The 16,591-nt window shown below is 41.8% G+C and overlaps 1 protein-coding gene across 1 annotated transcript; it reads right to left on the bottom strand.

Moving 5' to 3' along the window:
- Positions 1–106: 106 nt before the first annotated feature.
- On the bottom strand, positions 107–12,180 carry GNG7 (G protein subunit gamma 7). The gene is made up of 2 exons (XM_044671944.1): positions 12,100–12,180; positions 107–1,057 (listed from the first exon to the last, which is right to left on the bottom strand). The coding sequence occupies exons 1-2, from the start codon at positions 12,178–12,180 to the stop codon at positions 932–934; spliced, it is 207 nt and encodes a 68-aa protein (XP_044527879.1). The 3' UTR covers positions 107–931.
- Between the last annotated feature and the right edge of the window lie 4,411 nt (positions 12,181–16,591).

Genomic DNA, 16,591 nt, shown 5'->3' with positions numbered 1-16,591 from the left:
TTCAAATACCCACATCAATACTTCATGCTTCCCCCATAACATCCCTCCCCCCAACCCCACCCCCCCCAACAGAATTGGCAATGCAAGGAGATGGGCAGTCCCCAGTTCAAGCCACTGTCAACTGATTCCCTTGATAGCTAGGGTGCTATAGAGAATCCTGCCCGCAATGTGGTTGTAAAGATACAAATGCCATATGTTGTGTGAGTTGGGAAATACATGCTGTGATCCTTGGGTAACTTCCCTTCCCTACACCCTCTGCCCCACTTCCCCCCCCCCCCCAATCCATGCCTTCATTATCCCTTTATAGGACACTGTTGTCAAAACAGCCTCCCCCTGGTCTTATTTTAGCAATGCATAATTTCCATATTTTTTCTTTTTTAAATGAAAGAGTAGGTTTCTTTTTTAAAAGAATGAGCAATTCCTTTAAATCTGAACTCCTGCCAATCTAACTGGAGTCTTTGAATGGCAGGCCAGTCAAGGAAGAATTACAATCTAGGTCCACTTTGACCTTGATGCTTGGAGGGTCTCCTAATAACTAGCAGTCACTCTAGGTCTCCCTCCTTTCTCTCTACTCACTCCTATTTTGAAACCACTATTTAAATGGCAATAGAGAATCTTAAAAAAAAAAAATCACAACCCTGCCCCTACCCCCTTCCTCCCAGGAACATTTAGTCTGCTTCAAATTGGTATGCTGACCCCGCCTTGTGGGCACGCTGGGTTTGATTTTCCACCAGAATGCAAAGCATAGTGTTTGCCCCTCCTCATGGTGATGGTGGTGGTGATGGTGGTGGTGGTGGCTACAGCCGCAGTGGTGCTGGGGATGTTTTTGGCTGAGAGTTTTTGTGACTTAGGACAGGTTTGGCTTGAAATTGATATTAAATGGGGATGGCCCTGCCAAAGAGAGAGGCTATATATGCACAGGAGGAGAGAGCTATAGGATGATACAAGGTTTTTTGTCCTTGAAGGGGTTCTCTGAGGCAGGCACTCCCACCAGCAAGGGGTCATTCCGGGCGTGCTGCTCACAGTAACTCATGAGCTCCGAGGAGGCTTTGGAGACCTGCATGTGGGTAGAGGTTGAAAAGAACAAACACAAAGAAACAAGGTTAAGGGACGTGAGGATCTTTAGGCAGGGGCTGACGTTTTTGATAAAAGGAACATATTATCCTTCTCCTGGCCTTGGGCCAGGACTTATCACAAGATCATAGATCTAGAGCTGAAAGGGACCTTAGAGGTTATCTAGTCCAATGTCCTCCTCTTACAGATGAGGAAACTAGTTCAGAGGAAATAAATAATGTGTTCCAATGCACCCTGATGCTTACCAGTCAATTGAGGCAGCAGATGAGAAAATTAAGTTTCAATAACTTGTTGATAGTTACATAGCTAAGAAAGTGGCAGAACCAGGGCCAAAATCCAGGGTTTCTTTCTGAAAGTTCTCTACTCTTTCTACTATATTATGCCATAAAGAACACAGAATGGCAGGGTGAGAAGTCATTTAGAAGTCATCTAGTCTAACTCCCTCATTTTACAGATGAAGAAATTAGTACTCGGGGAAGATCAGTGACTTGTCCATGATCACACAAGTAGTAAGAGGCAGAGCCAGAATTTTAAACTCAGGTTTTCCTGACTTCAAATCCGCTGGTCTTTCCATATAGTGAGGATCAGATACAAGTTGTGTCTTGCTTCTGTAAGGCACTAGCTATATAAAGGTGAGTTATTGGGATTCTTCTTTTTTCTCTAGTTCGTACTGTTGTGAGGAAGATTAGGTAGTAATTAATTAAGTATTAAGGATGTACCTAGCAGGAAGGTTGGAGCATTCCAAGATGGAATGAAGGAGCAGGAAGGAGTGGCTTGTGCCCTAAGAGAGACTCCATTAGGGGTTGGCAAAAACTGTTGTTAGCCCTGGGAGATCTCAGAGTAAAGGACACCCTGTATCCTGATTTCCCTGGGATCCTGAGTGGTGGTAGTTTCTAACAAGAGGACAAGACCTACAGAGCAGCACCAAGGGAAGAGGAGAAGTTTGGGATCTGGTGGACAGCAGCTCAAGCACACCCTCTCTACTTGGATACCTTGGACCACTTTGGCTTTTGACATCCTGTAATCATCTGTGGATAACCATGAGAACCCCAAAGCCACCCTCAGCCGTTAGCTGTGCTGGTCAAGCCTGGCAGGACCCAGGTTTGATGCAGCCTCCCAGAGACTCCATTACTGCTCCTTTGGCCCTGTCTGCTTAGATCACTAAGATTAGAGTAGAGAAGTCCTCCCCTTGCCCCATGGTTTTGGCCTTTTAGGTTTTAAGTATAGAAATCCCTTTCCTACCTTTTAGTTAAACATAATTAAACCTGTTAAAACTTTTTACCTTGCCTGCTGGTTTCTACACTCTGGCCTAGGGAGAGCTGGGTGAGTTGAGGCCAACTGCCATTCCTGTGTTAAACCAGTGAATTCTGGTCTCCCTATCCTGGTCCAGTCTCTCCTTCAACCCAGTGTGTGTACCCACAACCATTTAGATTATATTGTAACATCCCTGGTGCCTCCATTATCTTTTTCATACTACCTCAAAAAAAGGAGCCAACTCTAGAAAGGCCTGATGTTACTTATGCTATGTAAACTTCACCAAAGTTTTTGTCATTTAGGGAAGAGTAGCTTTTAAATAAACACAATAAGATTTTCTTCCCTTTCTGGGGTCTTCATTTCCAATTATTTCCTTTTTCTTTTTAAACCTTTACTTCCTGTCCCAGTATCAATTCTAAGACAGAAGGGCAAGGGCTAGGCAATGAGGTTAAGTGACTTGCCCAGGGTTAAGAAATGTCCAAGGCTAGATTTGAACCCAAGTCCTCCCAACTCCAGGCCTAGCTCTTTTATCTGTTGTTCTCTATCTTCCCATTATTTCTAAGGGCCTCTCCAGCTCTAACATTCTCTGTTCTAAGAGACTTTCTAGTTCACATAGTCTTTGATCTGTCCTAATGTTCTTCTTGGATCTGATATCTCTTGTTCTACATTCTGAAGACCCTTCCAAGTCTGACAATTTTTGTTTAGCATTTTACATGGACATTCCATGATCCTATATTTCTGCAGTGGACCAACCCCTAAGAATCTCTGGAAAAGAGCTCAAATGCTCAGACAAAAATGGGGAGGCTTCGAAAGGTGGGGCAAAATCCTGGAAATGTTTTCTTTCAGTGTGTGGTATGGGGTGGTGGTGGTGGTAGTGATCACTGCTTCTAGTCAAGGTTGATACAGTATTCAGTCAATTGAATTCTAGGCCAAAAGGAGCTGGGAAGGGCCTTTAAAATCCAAGTACTCCACACTCCTAGCTTTAGGGTAGAAGTTATTTTGAGGTTCTGCTGAGATAGTGTAGCAGAGAAATAAGAGCCCTGGACCAAAAGTTGGTAGACTAAGGTTTGAATGCGAGTTAACTCTGTCCCATCCTATCTGTGTGATCTTGGGTGAGTCAGACTCTCTTCATCTATAAGATGACAGGATTGGACTAGATGGTCTCTGAGGATCAAATTCTTTGCCTGTGATTCTATGTTTTGGCTCCATTCTAGGAAGATGATGCTCGTCTATCCCAACAGGGATGAAGTGTTTTCATAGCTTGACATTTTTTTTTCTCTACTCCATCTGACTTTCGATGTAATTTCTACCTCAAGAAAACCCAAGTATTCAGCAGCTTATTGCCAGAAGGAAGAGGTGGGATAAAGCACAAGGACTCATGCAATCAAGAAGAATCTGGAAGAATCACTGGATAGAAAAGCTAGTCCCATCCCCTCCATACACTCTGTGGTTTCCTATTTATACGCTTTTGCTTTGTGTGGAATGTCCTATACTCCTCCCTCCTCTAATCGGATGCATACTTAGCTTTTAGTACCCAACTCCAATGCCACTTCCTCCAGGAGGATTTCCTTGGTATTTCAAGTTGGAAGTTATCTTTTTCTCCTTTGAAACCCTTCATAGTTCATATTTTACCTTGTTTTATTGTTATTTGTGAACATGTTGTTCCTCCCCTGAGAGCATTGACAAAGTTTCCCTCTTCATATTCCCTTAGAGCATCAAGCCCAGGGTTGTGCCCACAGAAGGTGCTACATATATATGTTTATAGTTTTGAACCTGCTTTTTGACCGTGACCACTTGCTTTCAGTCTTGGAGCCTCAGTTTCATTCTCTGCAAAATGAAAGGGTTGGACAAGATGACCTAACGTTCTGGGTAGTACATTTTGAGATCATTCCTTCTCATTCTCATGTTCTTGGTTCTAAGGGACTTTTCTAGCTCTGACCTTCTATATTTTAAGGTTCTAGTCAAGTCTCACAGCTTTTGTTTCTATGAACCAAACTACTTCAGAAAAGGATCACTGTTAGCATTACAGTAGGTCACATTAAAGGGAAAAGGAAGGGGATTTTATTTAGCTAGTTGGGCTGTTCAGCATTTAGATAAATGAGGAATTGGCATAAAAAAGAAAGAGGTGTTAGTGAGGAAGTTGTAGACACTTTACTGTGTTTACAAACCAACTGAGGTCAATTTGAAAGAAATCTTGATGTGAGCTGTTGAATAGTCACTGATGACACTCCAGTCAAGTATCTCACTCAACTCGATTTCCCATCTAAAAGCTGCTAAGCACAGGTTGGCTCTTCATTCCAAGTCCTCAAGTTCTAGAAAGTGTGAAGTTGTGGGTGGTAAGCCTACTTAATGGAAGTGACTAGAGGCAGGAGGGGCCTCAACCAAGTGTCTGAGCTGGCACCTAATTTCTAGAATGAAAGGTGAATGTTGATTGGTGCTGGATTTGTCAGGATGATAGATTAGACTTACCCAAAATGGGTACAAGGGGATGGCATGGAAGTGAAGTCAATATGGTAGAGTAGCAGGAAGCATGAAGCCCGGATTAGAATAGGGAGATGGACAGAGAAGTCTATGGACAATGGAGATGGGATTTGGTCAGGAGCGTCAATGTGGAACACTCTGGCTTCCAGGAAGAGGTGGTGTACCAGGGCAAGAGGAGATCCTAGACCTATACTGGGGTACTCTGGGATGTGAGAATCAGTGCCATCTGGCGGCTCTGTAATTTACTATCCAGTTATATGTGGATCACAGATCCAGGCCAGATTGCCGAAAGGAAACTCTACTGAGGGATGGTTTTCTGGGAGCAGGGAGTTTCTGCAGGCCCAAGGGGGAAGAGGAGCAAGTTCAGAAGCAAATAGCAGCAGGGTGAATCTCACCACAGGAACAGAACAGGGTCTCAGTTCCAACTTCTATTTTATCCATTTATGAAGGTAAGAGTCCCAGGCCAGAACGCAGCCTACAGTTCTGACTCAAACCATCAGAGTTTTCCAGCTGGCTGAGAATGAATGAGTCAACAGTAGTCTTCTGTTACTCTGACTCATATTTAGATGCGGAACCCACAGAGCTCAGACAAGGGGGGCAACCCTCAGTTTTTGCCCTGGATCAGACCACTTTGGGAGCACCCAAAGTTTGTGGATTCCTGAAAGTCTGAAATAAATACAATATTCAGTATCCCCTAGGAAGTAGCAGCAGTACCAGCAGACCAGTGCTCAGAACCTGGCTCTAACATAAAGTCTAAAAACAAAAAGTAGGCTGGAAGGATGAGTAAACAACAACAACAAAATAATCCTGTTATAAAAAGGTGTTATGTGACAGAAACATTTGATCTAATCTCAGGAATAGACAATGACTATAAAACATTTACATGCAAAACCTCAGTAAAAAAAAATACAGCTTAGGCACAAATTCAACAACAATTACTGGAAGAAATGAAACTAGAATTTAAAAGTCAAAAAAATCTTTATAAGTGAAATGAGGGCACTAGGAGGGAAAATCAGAAAAGAAATGAGGCTATGGAAGAGCAAAATGGAAAGGGAATTGATAGTTTGGCATAAGAGGTATAAAACCTTGTCCAATCAACAAGCTTCATGAATTAGAATGGTTCAAACAGAAGCCAATAACTCCAGGAAATACTAAGAAATATATAACAAAATCAAAAGACTGAAAACAAAATAGAAGAAGATGTAAGGTATTTCATAGCAAAAACAACTGACCAAAAGAACAGATTGAAGAGAAAGAATTTAATAATTATCATACTACCTGGAAGTCATGAACAACAACAAAAAGCTTAGATATAATATTTCAAGAAATTATAAAAGACAACTACTCAGACATCTTAGCACCAGAGGGCAAAGTAGAAATAGAATTCAGCGGTCACCTCCTGAAAGAAATCCCCAAATGGAAATTTCCAGGAATAGCAAAGTCAAAATCCAGAGCTTCTAGATCAAAGGAAAAAATACAAGTAGATTGAAAGGAAGAATTTAAGTACCACAGAGCTAGAATCAGGATCACACATGACTAGATCAGCCACTACTATAAATGAGCAGAGAACTTGGAATATAGTATTCTTGAAGGTAAAGGACAAGGATAAGGGTTTATAGCCAAGAATGACCTACCCACCAAGCTGAGTATAATCCTACAGGGAAAAATGAATCTTTAATGAAATAGAGGACTTGCAAGCATTCCTAGTTTAAAGAACAGAATTGTATAAAATCTCTGAAGTTCAGACATAGGAGTTAAGAAGAACATAAAAAAGCAAACCCTAATGAACAATGATAAAGGACAAAACAAGGACAAACTTCTTACATTCTAATACAAGGAGGTGATACATTTGTTCCCTCTAAACTCTATCATCATTAAGGATCACAGGAGTTTAATTAAACAATGCCTTGAAATGGTTCTGTTATGTCTTAGTGTACTATGAGAAGAAAGGAAAGAGAAGAGGAATATATTAAGGGAGGAAGAAAAAGGAAGGTTAGGGAAAATTATCTCATAATAGGGTATGCAAGTAGACATCTATACAACCAAGGTGAGGATCAGCAAATGACACAAGAACCTCACTCTCATCTGAACTAATCAAAGGAGGGAATAAACACATACACAAAGTTGGGTACAGAGATACTTTTTAATATGAAGGAAAAGAGAGAAGGGAAAACTGGGGGAAAGAGTAGATTAAGAAAAAGATCAGTACTAAGCAAAACAAGCTCTAATCAAAGGTGGTAAAGAATGGGATCCTGAAAGGGGGCCCATGAATTGGGGAATGGATGGAATACTATTCTGCTCTAAGAAATGATGAAGGAAATGGTTTCAGAGAAACCTGGGAAGACTTATTTAAGTTATCGCAGAATGAGGTGAAAAGAACCAGGAAATCAATTTATACAATAAGATAAATACAAATAACTTTGAAAGAAGTAGGAACTTTGATCGTTGTAATGATCAATCATGATCCCAGAACATTAATGATAAAACATGTTATGCCACAGAACAGAATGAGACAAATATATTTTTAGACAAGGCCAATGCAGAAATTTATTTTGCTTGACTCTACACGTTTATAATGGAGGCTTTGTTTTTCTTTTATTCTCAGCTGCTGCTACTGCTGCTGGTGGAGGGTTGGCATGAGAGAGAAAGTAAAATTTCGCTTATTTAAAAAAATAAAATATCAAAGAAATTTAAAAATAAAATAAAAAAGAAAGGATTGGCATGATGTAGTGAATAGGAGGAAAATTTTGGGACAGGAGTACCTGAGTTCAAATTCTGACTTAGAAACTTACCACTTGTGTGTGAACTTGGGCAAATCATTTAATTTCTTTGTTAAAAGATTAGTCTCCATATTTGTTAAATGATGGGCATGGACTTAAAAGATTTCTAAAGCCCTTTCCTGCTCTAAATCTATGACTCTGTGATCTACTCCAAGGCCTATGTATTTGGTGCTGTTACCAGAGAGCTCTGGATTTTATTCCTAGTTCTGTGACTGGCTCATGTCTAAAGTCAAGTCCCTTCCCTGTACTTGCTTTTCCTTGCTATAGAAAGGAGACAATCTGGAACCTGCTAACTCTACAACAGAGAAGGGAAAAGGAGTTAGTAGATATCATAGAATCCTAGACAAAGAAGTCTTAGCAGTCATCGAATCTAGTTTGACCTCCACCAAAAGCTTGAATTGCTTCTAAAATATTTTTAGGATACAGCCCTTTTCTGCACCTTGTGTACAGAGATCATTACCTCTTGAGGTCCGAGACCCAGGGCTTAGTCCTAAGTCTGCTACTAATACATTTTTGTGACTTTGGGCAAGATGCCCTCTTTCTTTGGGTCTCAGTTTCCTCCTCTGTAAAATGAGGAAACTGAAGGCGAGGATTCTAAGATCCTTTTATGTCCTATAGGTCTAGAGTTGGAAGACAGCTCATTCCACTGTGGGGCAGCTCTGATTGTTCAGAAGATTTTCCTTATACTTGGCTAGATCTGTGAGCTATTAAAAGTGGATCTTCCTTCATGAGTGCATTCAACCCCTTCTGTGTCTTATCTTAAATGGTTCTTGTCCTTTTTTCCCCATAAATCTTTCATAGAGGATCTGCCCAATATCCTGGGGAGGTCTCTCAATATCTTGTGGCTATCAGTTCAGTACTTGGCCTGACCATTCCTCACTTTCATTACATGGCCAGCTTCTCTCCTCTTCTGGTCTTGAGTGTCTTTGATGAGGTCACTGAAGTCATTCCTTTATGCACTTGTCATCACTGTCTGCATCTACCACGTGTCTCTCCACTGTCTTCTAGGCCACTTGCCAAAATGGGCCTCCTTATAAGTTCCTGCTTTTGGGCCTAGGTCAAAGTAGAAGGCCTCCTATAAATTGAGAGTGTTGTAATGAATGAAACTGCATTTCCCTAGATTCTCTACTTCTGAAAAAGTGCTTTTATCAGATATTTTGTGTGAATCTTCAATAAAAGGGGGAGAGTGAAGGGGATGGGAAGACAGACTCAAGATATATACATATTTTACTACTGAATACACACTTAACCTGGACTAGAAATACAGTTTAGAACTAGAAGGGCCCTCAGAGGAACTGCATCAAGTCCCTTAAGTTTACAGATGAGGAAACTGGGAAACCCAGAAAGGAGATGGGACTGGCCTGAGATTACACAGAGCCTGTTGGGGGGTGCAGCTGGGTCTGGATTCGAAGTCCCCTGATTCATCAGTCCAGTGTTTCAACTGGGTTAGGTTGAGATGGACAGATTGGAGGTTTGCACCAGAGAGAGGGAAAACTGTCATGCATCTTCTGTTCCTAATCCAACTCTTTACTAGATTATCTCCTTTGATTTCCAGCACCCAATTTGGTTTTTGTGGGTCTATTTTAAAAGTCAACCATCCCAGACTATAAAAATAGTCTAAAGACACTGGAAATAGACTCGTGTTGTGGCTACAGAATTTCAGTTCCTCCCCACACCCCCAGCATTTACAGGAAAACTCCTTCCATAAAAACCAGGGACACACCTCTGCTCCCGTCCTGGCTGAGTTTGTGATCTGGAAGTTAATAGCTGCTTAGCTGGACTTCAAGGCTCAGGACTGTCTGCTGTGGGGAGACCTGTAATTTGTTAGGCCTCTGCTGAGCCAGCCTTTCAGATGGTGCAATGTCCCAGAGTCTGGAGTCTGGTTGCTGTTTTTAGGGGCCCCAAACCTCAAGCTGGATTTGAAAAGAGCAAAAAGGAAAAAACAAAAAAACTTGCCCCTTTTTCTCCCACTCTCTCCATTCTGCAACTCACAGTGCCAGAAAGAATTTCATTGTTAGGCTGGGAAGCCTGGCTCCAAAGCCTGTCCTGTCACAGGGCTGTGGTTAGGGTGTTCATGGAGATCCAGGTTTAGCATGTTCAGATGCCTGATAGGAAGTGATTTTCCTCTTAAAGACCTCTCCCTTCAGGGGTGAAGTAGCCTTCTACCTCACTTGGTCAGGGATAGAGCCCATCGGCTATGGCAACCATCCACATCACAGAATTCTAGAAGCTACTCAGTGCAACCAATCTCATTTAGTCTGTCTCCTGAATGCAGCAAGCATCTTTTGTCCCTTTGCTTGGCTTGTTCTCTGTGTCTGGGATACTTTCTCCTCTTCCAGCTTTATCTCTTGAAGTCTTATCCAAAGGTTTAATTGTAGCCCAAAGCAAGTGCCTTCTCATTCAGGAGATTTTCCTTGATGTTTCTACCCATCCCCCATGGGCAGTAACCACTTTCTGCTTTGGACTTTGCAGCACTTTGCCCCCTCCAATGCAATTTTTACCATAAATTATTATGTGCTATGTTTTTCTGGGTGGAGTCTTTTCTTACTACACAACAAGCTTCATAAGGCAAGGAGCGGGTTTGACCAAAACTTCGAGATCTGTTAAGTGTTTGCCAAATGAATGAATAAAAACCATAAAACAGACAAAAAATTAGGGGATTTAATGAAATGCATTCAGAGTGAGAGGTTGCTTTCCCAGAAGAGAAGGTGGAAATCCTGGAAAGGGTACTGGGTTTGGTATCAGAAGACTCAAATCCAGATTTTGGCCATTCACCTAACAATCTGGCCTCATTTTGGATAAGCTATTTAGTCTCTTCTTAAGTAACTCATCTGCAAAATGGGGAGAAGGCTGAGCTAGGTCAGGGTTTCTTAGCCTTTTTGGTATTCTGGTCCCCTTTGGCAGTCTGGTGAAGTTGAGGGATTTCTTATAATCACATTTTTAAATGTATGCAATAAAATATATGGGGTTACAAAGAAAACAAAATCAAAAGATAATTAAAATAAAATATAAAAATATTAAGAAAAAACCAAGTTCATGGACTAGATGATCTTGAGGGTCCTTTGCAATAGAGGAATAAAATTTAGATCTGGAAGCGATGTTTGAGAAGTTGAAACTGGAGGCAAACTGGGAGCAGCAAAGGCTAGACTCTCATCCACCAGTGATGGGTGGGTGAATGGTGGGGAAAGAATCATTTGAAATGTGGATATAATGTCCAGGGCCAAATACTTAATGCTGCTCTATCCCTTCTCTGGACTCCTATGATACACACAGTCCGGCCCTTAATGATACACTGTCTGAGACTTGTCTTTAATTATTTCATGTGTGTGTAAGTTTTGTCTCCCCAACTAGAATGGGAGCCATAAAAGAGCAGAGGCCTTGTCTGTTCCTCTTCTGAGAGAAAAGTGAGGAAAAAGTTAGGGAAACACTATTTTATGCCTCCAACACAAACATTTTAATCCAGTGGGAAAAAAGAGAGTTCATGTTATTCCTGCACTGGCTAAGGATGAAGCAGTCTCCGGTAGAGCCATCTGATGAAAGCTTTGAAGTAGTAGAGGGATTAAGAGGATTTTCACCTAACTTACTCAGGAAGTTGGGCACTGGTCAGGTGACCAGAAATTTGCTGCTGAACTCGTCATGTCCTCGGGTAAATGGAGAGGTTAGGATTGCTTAGTGAAAACTGCCCTGGATTTGGAGGCCTAGGTTCAAATTCTGGTTCTGCTACTTAGATCCAGGGAAAATGACATTATGATTATGACCTATAATAAGTGACATTCATATGCTGCTTCACAGATGAAATACAAAGCACTTTTCATATATAATCCTTCTTACTCCTTACAACAACCCTGTGAGGCAAGTATTAGTATTTTATCACCAAATTTTATAGAAAAAAGAATTAAGGCTCAGAGGATGAGTGACTTACCCATTATTAAGAGCTATGAATTTACACTGCTGGTAAGTATCTGAGAGAGAATTCGAATCCAAGTCTTTCCTACTACCTTCTCTCATCTGTAAAATGCAGAGGCTGGTCTCAAGGATCTTGAAGGTCCCTTCAAGTTATAAATTTCTGATACTAAGCCCCAACATTAGTGGGAGGCTTCGGTATGCTCATTTATAAAGTACAGTCCTGTGTTCTAATCTTGACTATGATTTATGAGCTGTGATCTCTGATGCTAACTTACTTGTGTGACCATGGGTTAGTCCTCCCTGGGAACCAGCTTTCTTACCATAAGATGAGGAGGTTGGACTAGATTTTTCCAGCTCTTCTGTGACTAGATGGTCTCTTAAGTTCCCTCTAGCTTAGACATTCTGTGTTCTATGTTCTAAAGTCTTAGTCCCTTGCAGATTTAACATTTTGTTTTCAAGTCTCTCCCATCTCTACCAAGCTAAGTTGAGGGTTCTTTCTAGTTCTGATTATCCATGTGTCAGTCTTTGCATAGTCTGACACACTATGTTTTAAGTTTCCTTCCAGCCCTAATGGTTTAGGCTCTAAGAACCCTTCCTTGCTCACCTTAATCCTCTCGACTCCAGCCTCAATGCGGAGCTGTTCCACCAGCTTCCGAGCCTGGGCTATGTTGTTAGTTGTTGACATTGTCTGCCATCAGCTCTAGGTCCAAACTCTTGAGAAAGCTGTCAGGGAGGAAAACACCAAAAGGATATGTTGAATTGAGTTTGGGGGTTAATTTTTTTTCTATAAAAACAATGCAATCTGGATTTGAGAAAGACTTTCAACTGGGGCTTGTGGAGTACTTTACCCTCTCCTATGTCAGGGACCAGCACTGATTCATGGTCTGTGAGCAATCTTGGGTCTTCATTTTCTCTAAACTGATCTGAATTCTGTTGTGTCCTCCAAGCCCAGCTCAAGTTTCACATCCTCCAGAAAGCCTTCCTAAACTCCTTCGGCTCACAAGGATTCCTCCTGCTTTCAACTCTACAGACATTTATTGTCCACATTTTTCTTCTAATCTTTCTCACATACTACCCATGGATTGCTAGTTATCGTTTCATATGCACGCCTCCTAAAACTATCTGAATCCTACCTATCCTTCAAAACAAGACCTATATTCATGCTACCTCTTCCAGGAAGCCTCTGTGATCCCCTTCTTCTCAAAGCAGTTTGTTTATATTTCTCCTATGCACTTGTCAAGTTCTATTTTGTATGAGGATTATTTAGTGTGCACGTCTGCATCTATCCAGCCAACTACTATGCTAAGCACTGGAGATAAAGACAAAAATGAGACAGTTTCTGACTTCAACAATATATGGGGTGGTGGGTGGGAGGGAGTGAGGGAGGGAGGGAGATAGAGACAGAGATGGATAGAGAGAGAGAGAAGAGAGGGAGAGGAAGAAATGGAGAAGGAGGGAAGGAGACAGAGGAAAAAGAGAAGGAGGGAGTGGTTTAGGTAAACCTGAACTTCGGAAAAGTAATTTTGGCAGCTGGAAGGAGAAGAGCCCGGAGACAGGGAGACTGATTAAGCTATTGTAAAGTTTTAGACAAGGGAAATGAGGGACTAAACTAGGGTGGTGATTTTGTGAGTGGGGATAAGAGAAGCCTCTGACTTCATATCCAAAGTAGAAGAAAGAACAGTGGTCAAAGTCAGAAGATCTGTGTTCATATCCTAGAGTGGACACTGAATATTCAACCTTGAGCAAGTAACTTATATTCCCTGAGTCTCAGTATTTTTGTCTGTAAAAAGGAGATAATGTCATTTACATGACCAACTTCCCAGGATTGTTATGAAGTTTTCTATAAACACAAAATATAATAGGAATGGGAGCTATCATTAATCTCTCTCACCATAGGGTCTTATATAGAGTTCATGTTCAACAAGTATTTGATGATTAATAGTTAGATTACTGCAAGAAAGATACCCAGAATACCTGGGGGAAGCCCCACCTCATTGGCTCTTGCCTAACAACATTAACCTAGCATTAGGTATAGTCAGGTTTGTGGTCTAGGGAGCAGGATGAGGACGTAACTGAAATGTTTCTGCAGTCCCCAAAGCACGACCACTGTATTAGGGGGAGAGAGAAGGGAGATAGTGTGAAAGGGTGTACAATATATGTGAGCTCTGATGGGAAGGAGAGGAGTGTTCCTCACTGCAGTGCAGAGGAAAAAGCACGGGATTTAGCATCAGAGGAGCTAGGTTTAGACTTCAAGTTCCAATACTTACTAACTGTGTGGGACCCTGGTTAAATCATTTCTTTAGGCCTCAGTTTTCTACTCGGAAAATGAGGGGATTAAACTAGGTGACAGAGCTCTAAAGCCCCCTTTGGCCATGAACCCCACTAGGAACTGAAAACATTGCAAAATCTGGAGACACTTGGCTCTTTTTGCCCTCTCCCATCCCTCAGGCAGGAGTGTCTGTTGTTCTTCCTTCCCTGCTCAGTCACCATGACCCAGCAACTGAATAACCAGTCTAAAGCTAGATATACTCATCTCACGCCTACCTGAGTAGACTTCAGCATGACTTTTGTGGGGGAGGTAGGCATGAAAATGACACCCTATATAGAAGAACCAGCATTGAACCTGGTTCAGAAATTTCCTCTTCGACAGGAAAGAGTCAACTGACACTTGCTATTATCAAAGGTTTGAAAACCTCCAACATTTATTACCAAGAACCAACACATACCCTCTTCTTTGTACACTCACCACTCATTGTATCAGTCAACAAGCATTTATTAAGCACCTCCTGTTTGTCAGGCCCTGCACCAAACACTGGAGTACAAAGCAAGGCAAAAGGCAGTCCCTGCTCTCCAGGAGCTTATATTATAGTCTAATGGGGGAAACAATCTGCAAACAGCTATGTACAAATAGCCTGTAGAAAAAATAAAGAGGAGAGAAGGTACTAGGACTAAAAATGGAGATGAGAAAGGCTTCCTCTAGGAGGTCTGATTTTGGATGGGTCTTGAAGGAAGCCGACATGTGGAGATGTGGAAGGAGTATTCTAAGCAGGGGGGAAAGCCAGTAAAAATGCAAAGAGTTGGGAGACAGAATAGCTAGGAGGCCTATGTCACAGGATTTCAAAGTAGGTGGGGATGATAGGGATGAGTAAAGTGTAAGAGAACTGAAAAGGTAGGAGGAGCTAGGCGAAGGGCTTTGAATGCTAAAATGATTATCTGATAGGGTACAATGACAGCCTGGAGTCTAGCACCATTGGTTTCTTTTGGTCTCAAATCTCTCCCTGTTCCAATCCATTTTCCATTTAGCTGTCAAAAGGATTTTCCGTGCAGGTTCCACCATATCATTACAACCATAAACTCCAGGGACTCTTCCTTATCTCTAGAGGAAGGTCCTGTGGCATTTGAAGTTCTTCACAATGTGGCCCCTTCCTCTGGTTCCAGTCTTCTTACACTTTCTTCTCCCTCATATATTCTATGATGTAGTGACACTGGCCAACTTGCTATTTCTCACACACTCTATCTCACACCTTTGGGCCTTTGTACTGGCTGGCATACAGGCCTGGAATACCGGTACTGTCTTAAGCTTCTCTGGCTTCCTTCAGGACTCAGCTTAAATCCTACTTTCTGAAGGAAAGAGGCTTTTCTCAGTCACCCCAGTTACTAATGCTTTCTCCTCTGAGATTACCTTCCATCTACTTTGGATGCACCTTGTTAGGTACCTAGTTATATACATATTTTGTTCCCCATTAGAAAGGGAATGTCTGAAGGGCAGGGACCCTATTTGGTGGTCTTTGGATCATCGGAACTTACTTCACACAATGCTTGGCTCACTGTTTCATTAATGCATATTGACTTACTGTGAAATTTATGTACAAAGTTCACCTTGCATTATAAGCTATTTCCTTTTAAGCCCCTGGGAACCATAGGGCTCTACATTGGTTTGCATGTTCTAAACCTCTGGAGTGTTGCCAGTCTTTATGATTAAAACATCTGGTTTATGTACTGAACATCTTTTACAAACATCCTACAACCAACTCCTTGTTAAAAAAAAAATTTGAAGGGGCAGGTGGGTAGCTCAGTGGATTGAGAGTCAGGCCTAGAGATGGAGGTCCTAGGTTCAAATCTGGCCACAGACACTTCCCAGCTGTGTGACCCTGGGCAAGTCACTTGACCCCCATTGCCTAGCCCTTACCACTCTTCTGCCTCATAGTATTGACCCCAAGATGGAAGGTAAGGGTTTAAAAAAATTTTTATTGAGGGAAAGCAGACTCAGGTTTCTTCCCCTTTCCTCTCACCCAAGATCTTACATCAAACTTTCCAAAACAGGGACATGTGAGGGCAGGTGGAAGTTGAGCAAAGGCCCTGGGCTCTCCCTGAACTGATGCCAATGGGCATGACTTGAGGTTGAATTTACCAGCTTTCATTTCCTGTGGGATGGATGACCTTCTTGGGTGCAGTAAGTAGAATACTTCTGGGGGATGAAGCCAGGGGATTTCTGTCTAAAATTCCACAACGACTGAGGGATGGTTCTTCCCAGAGAAGGAGAGGAAGTAGCCTCATTCCACAAGCTCTGAAGGTCTTTATGAGAAACTGGAATTTGGGAGGCCCAGGAATGCCTAATGCTGTTAAGATTGTCTTTAGCAGACATTTTTCATGGGTGGGGCAGAGACACACTCTCTCAATTAACAATCCAGTCTCCTACAACAACATACATGTTTTTTTATAGCATAAAATTGCTCAACACACTAACAAGGTTTTATTTATTGATCTAATTAATTTTCATAGTACCCCTGGGAGGTGAATATTAGGCCCATTTTACTGATGAGAAATGAAGATATCAGGATGGTAAGGGACTTGGTTCAAGTCACACTTAGAGTTAAGGGGTCAGTGCAGAGGCTGCTAGGTATAGAATTGGACAGAATGCTGGGCTTGGAGTTAGGAAGACTTGAGTTTAAATCTGGCCTCAGACACTTACTAGTTATGCTACCCTGGATAAGTCACTTAACCTTTGCCTGCCTCAGTTTCCTCATCTGTAAAATGAGGACTATAACATCATCTACCTCTAAGGGAATGGGGTAATATTTGTAAAGAGCTTAGCA

The sequence above is a fragment of the Gracilinanus agilis genome, chromosome 1 (genome assembly GCF_016433145.1).
Source record: "Gracilinanus agilis isolate LMUSP501 chromosome 1, AgileGrace, whole genome shotgun sequence".
Lineage (NCBI taxonomy): Eukaryota > Metazoa > Chordata > Mammalia > Didelphimorphia > Didelphidae > Gracilinanus > Gracilinanus agilis.
The sequence above is the reverse complement of the archived record's forward strand: the minus strand, read 5'-3'. Positions and strand labels throughout refer to the sequence as shown.